Source organism: Rhinatrema bivittatum, chromosome 12 (genome assembly GCF_901001135.1).
Source record: "Rhinatrema bivittatum chromosome 12, aRhiBiv1.1, whole genome shotgun sequence".
NCBI classification, from domain to species: Eukaryota; Metazoa; Chordata; class Amphibia; order Gymnophiona; family Rhinatrematidae; genus Rhinatrema; species Rhinatrema bivittatum.
Window position 1 is genome coordinate 12105584 of NC_042626.1, and position 4395 is coordinate 12109978.

A 4395-nucleotide genomic window follows, 5' to 3' on the forward strand; every position below is an offset into this window, starting at 1 on the left:
AACCAGGCGCGAGAATTTCAAAATGAAATCCCCATGTGTTGTCTGCCCTCCTCCAGCCCCCCCCCCCCCCCGCCTCTCTGCAGCACGAGTAAAAGTATCCACAGGGTTTTTTTTTTTCCGGTTAACTGCTCAGTTATCCAGGCAAAATCCTTTGAAAATAGCCTTCTTACAGATGAATAAAATTGATGCCAAAAGCAGTTGTACTGCCTGAGAATCAGCCTCTCAGGAGACAACTGTAATCGCGAAAACGAGGGGGAAAGAATACGTTTTCCAGTCATTGTTTAATTTAATAAATATCTTTATTTAAAAAAAAACCAAAGTGAAAAGGAAGAAAACAACATTTTATGTTTCACTAACATTTGTAGTGGAGAGCGCAGTAAAACAAGATCACCAGGTGACTCCATGAAAGCTGGGAGATTTTGCACAGTTTTTTTGTTTTCCCCTTTAAAATCTTTCCCCGAGGCACTGGTGGGATGTGACCGAGTCTTGATGGCTAACTTGCAACCCCTATCAGCTGCCTTGATCCCTCTGGACAGGCAGTGGCAGCTGGCCAGGGTAGGTGTCACTCACAAATCTTTTAAAAGCCTCAGGCAAATGCCCAGCCCGGTCATCTGCTGGGGTAACTACTTTTAATCTATGGCTGATTCCCACACCCCCGATGCTTGAGTTCCCGTTCCCAGAGTCGCGCTGGGGCAAGCATTTTAAACAGCCAAGGTGCACGGGGAGCCTGCCCCGGAGCTGTTACCCACGCGCGTAAGCTTCCTGTCCCTCTGTTGCACAACCTCGCGGGGGGAGACTATGGCCCTGGCTGCCTGCACAGGAAGCAGCTCAGACTCTCTAACCCTGCTCGTGTACTGTGGCTACCAGGGCTGGATTTTAGGCATAAGCAACACAGGCACATGCCTAGGACAGCAATTCTGAATGCACCCAGAAAAGGGGACTCTCCCCAACTGCTCCTTGGAGGAAGAGCCTTCTGTCCCCCCCAGTCCTCTGCCCGTAGGTTTGGTAAATCTTAAACATCTGGCCCTGGTGGCTGCCACTCTACAGGCTGGTTCTGCTGCAGACGAAAGTAAGGTCTGCCTGTGGAAAAATCCCCCTGCCTTCCACCCATTCAGTATGAGACTGTGAGGGACGGGTGGGGATGAGGATCTCTGCTGGGGACATGTCCCTCTGGCAACCCCTCCAACCCCATCCCTATCCCCCCATTCCCTTTCTAGTTTAATATAATCACCAGCCCCCAGCGCAAGGAGATGATGCGTCTTTCTCAACCCTCTCTGCAGGCCTCGGATGGAGCCACAAGAGCTTTGCTCCTGCCTCCGGGACAGAGGCTTCCTAAATGACGCCCGATCATCTGGACAGGCTGAGCCGTCCCTTCTGCTACTCTACCACTTCTCTTAGAGAAAATTAGATCGACAGGACAATTCCTGAAGGGCTTTGCCCGGGCAACTAAGATGTTTCTGGAGTAAATTCCTTGGCTGGACAGTGCCCCTCCCCTCAGTGGGTAAAAGCATGCACACCGGAAACGAGCGCTCTTGTAGCTCTTGGGGAAGGCAACGTGCCTGTGGGAATCTCCAGATGGAATGCAAACCAGGTGAGTAGTTTGCAGGCGCTTCTGTCCTAGTGAGGGTCCTTGTCAGCCTCAAATTTTCAAAGGGGAATTCTGCGAGGAGGTTCCCTTTGGAAAATAACTTGCGGGGCTGTGGACCTGGCTGCAGACCAGCTGCAGGATTTCAGAATTGCCCCTTAGATGTTATTGGGGAAAACCAGGACTGGTTTACCTGCTAAACATCATGGGGTGAGTGGCTAACCCTCGCAGGATTTAGCTTAGCTTCCCTTGTCATAGGAAGAGTTCTTTATTTATTGTCACCAGATTCTCAGAGGACATAACACAAGGATTGTTCAGAAGCATCCCCGTGTTCATGGAGCCCTTCGTACATGCTACAGCAAGGTTGGTTTGGTTTTTTTTTTAACTCTTTGGTGTTCAGTCAGGATTTTCTGAAAAACCAAATGGATCGCATATCCTGCACAGGTAGATTCTTGGACCCCAGGTGCTTCAGAAGTTTTACATTCATGACTTGCCATTTTTGGCTTTGTCATGTGTGTAGGTGCCATTGTGTTTGTTCAGAGAAGCCTCACTTCCTGTTCTCACTAAGCCAGGAAGCTGGCTACTTTCCATTTCCAAAGATAAAGTTTGTTTCTCCTCATTCTCTGTCTCCCTGTGGTAGAAATAGTTGAAGTTGGATACGATGACCGGAACTGGGAGAGCGATAGTTAAAACCCCGGCAATAGCACAGAGAGTACCCACAATCTTCCCCCCCACGGTGATGGGGCACATGTCACCGTAGCCGATTGTTGTCATAGTAACAACCGCCCACCAGAAGCCATCTGGGATGCTGGTAAACTGGGACTTCGGCTCGTCCACTTCCGCAAAGTACACGGCACTAGAGAACAGGATAACGCCAATGAACAGGAAAAAAATCAGCAAGCCTAACTCTCTCATGCTGGCCTTCAAGGTTTGTCCCAAAATCTGCAGTCCTTTGGAGTGTCTGGACAACTTGAAAATTCGGAAAACCCTCACCAGTCGAATGATCCTCAGGATGGCCAGGGACATATTTTGCTGCCCACTGGGCTCCGTCTCCTGCATGAGCTCTGTGATGAGGGTGACAAAATATGGAATGACGGACACAATGTCGATTATGTTCAGAAGGTTCCGGAAGAACTCAGACTTGCTGGGGCAGACGACGAACCTGATAGACAGTTCAAAACAAAACCAAATAATACATGCAGTCTCTATCACAAAGAAGGGATCTGTGAAGGTACTTGGGGCCTTTGCCTTTCTCGTAAAGTTGTTCCTCTCTGTGGGCAGTTGGAAATCTTTTTCTTCTCGGAATTCTGGCAGAGTCTCAATGCAGAAAATGAGTATAGAGATGACAATGACCAAGACTGAGACTAGCGCCATACCTCTTGCAGCATTTGAGCTTTCAGGGTACTCAAAGAGAAGCCAAAACTGTTCATAATACTCATTTGTGGGCAACGGTATCTTTGGTTCCTTGATGAATCCTTCATCTTCCCTGAACTGATCCATAGCTTCCTTTCCTAGTTGATAGAAGATCATCTCATCTGCAAAAACATCAATGGGTACATTGGCTGGGCGCCTGATCTTCCCGCCCGACTGGTAATAGTACAAAATCCCATCAAAACTTGGTCTGTTCCTGTCAAAGAAATATTCATTCCTCATGGAATCAAAATATGCCATCCTTTTGTGAGGATCTCCTAGCAAAGTCTCTGGGAACTCATTGAGAGTTTTCAGTTGGGTCTCATATCTGAGCCCTGCAATGTTTATGATGACTCTCTGGTCCCCTTCCTCCATCTCCACTGATCCAATACCCAAGGTTTCATGGCATTCCTTGGAGATGCTGGATAAAGTTGTCTCATTGTTGGAGTTCTCATTGACAAGACGTTTCCAGGTTGAAAGAAGGCTGACATGGTTACCGTGTCCTTTCCCAGACTGATTGTCAGTGGTAGGAAGACTGGAGTAAGCTGGATCCTCTGCTTTCCCAGCTGAATTTTCAAAAGTGATGTGTGAAGCCTCCATTCTCCTTCCAGCTGTGCATGCAGGCAGGCTGAGATCAGTTGGATGCTGTTTACTCATCACATGATGACCTGCAGGGAAGAAGATAGAAGATAGAAAAGATGAAGGATGGCATTTTCTCATCACGGCATGAAATACCATGGCTCTGGAGATCTCCTTTCTTTCTCTGGCACCTGCCAGTTCTTTCTGTGACAAATGCTCATCAACGATAAGAATTTGCAAAAAAAAAAAAAGAGAGAGAGAGAAAGAAACAAACAAAAATATACATATTTTGGTAAACTAACCTTTTAAATTAAAATTAACAGACATACAATTGTTTCTCTTTATCTGTTTTTCCTTCAGCCTCTTTCTTTAAAGTGAGCACTGATCAGTAGACGAACGCAAGCAGAAGTCAAAGGGTCTGAGCAAGGTATGCCAACAAATTAACATATCAATTCCTGGCACGTCTAAACAACCTGCTGATAATTATTCCTTGAGTCTCCCATGCTGTGTCCCTGCTCGTTTTCTTCTGTCAGTATATATTATTTTCTTTCATGTGACTCAGAGAGCAGAGGAGCAAATACATTTAGAGCAATTTTGAATTAAAATACAGCATTTCTGGGAGGAAGTCATCCCTAAATCCATAGTGGACTAATGTATACAATGAAAAAATTGATATCATTAGCTTATATCTTATATCCATCATAGGCCCATATGTTTGCCTGCTTTGTTCGTGTGGACTTAAGGAATTGTTAAAAAATTCCATTCTAAAAGCACAGTCCAGATGTATTCCACACATTAAGAAAGGTGGAAAGAAGGCAAAA

The 4395-nt window shown here is 46.2% G+C and overlaps 1 protein-coding gene across 1 annotated transcript; it reads right to left on the bottom strand.

Annotated features, from left to right (window-relative positions):
* Positions 1–1261: 1261 nt before the first annotated feature.
* On the bottom strand, positions 1262–3627 carry KCNA10 (potassium voltage-gated channel subfamily A member 10). The gene has a single exon (XM_029573096.1). The coding sequence runs from the start codon at positions 3593–3595 to the stop codon at positions 2069–2071; it is 1527 nt and encodes a 508-aa protein (XP_029428956.1). The 5' UTR covers positions 3596–3627; the 3' UTR covers positions 1262–2068.
* Between the last annotated feature and the right edge of the window lie 768 nt (positions 3628–4395).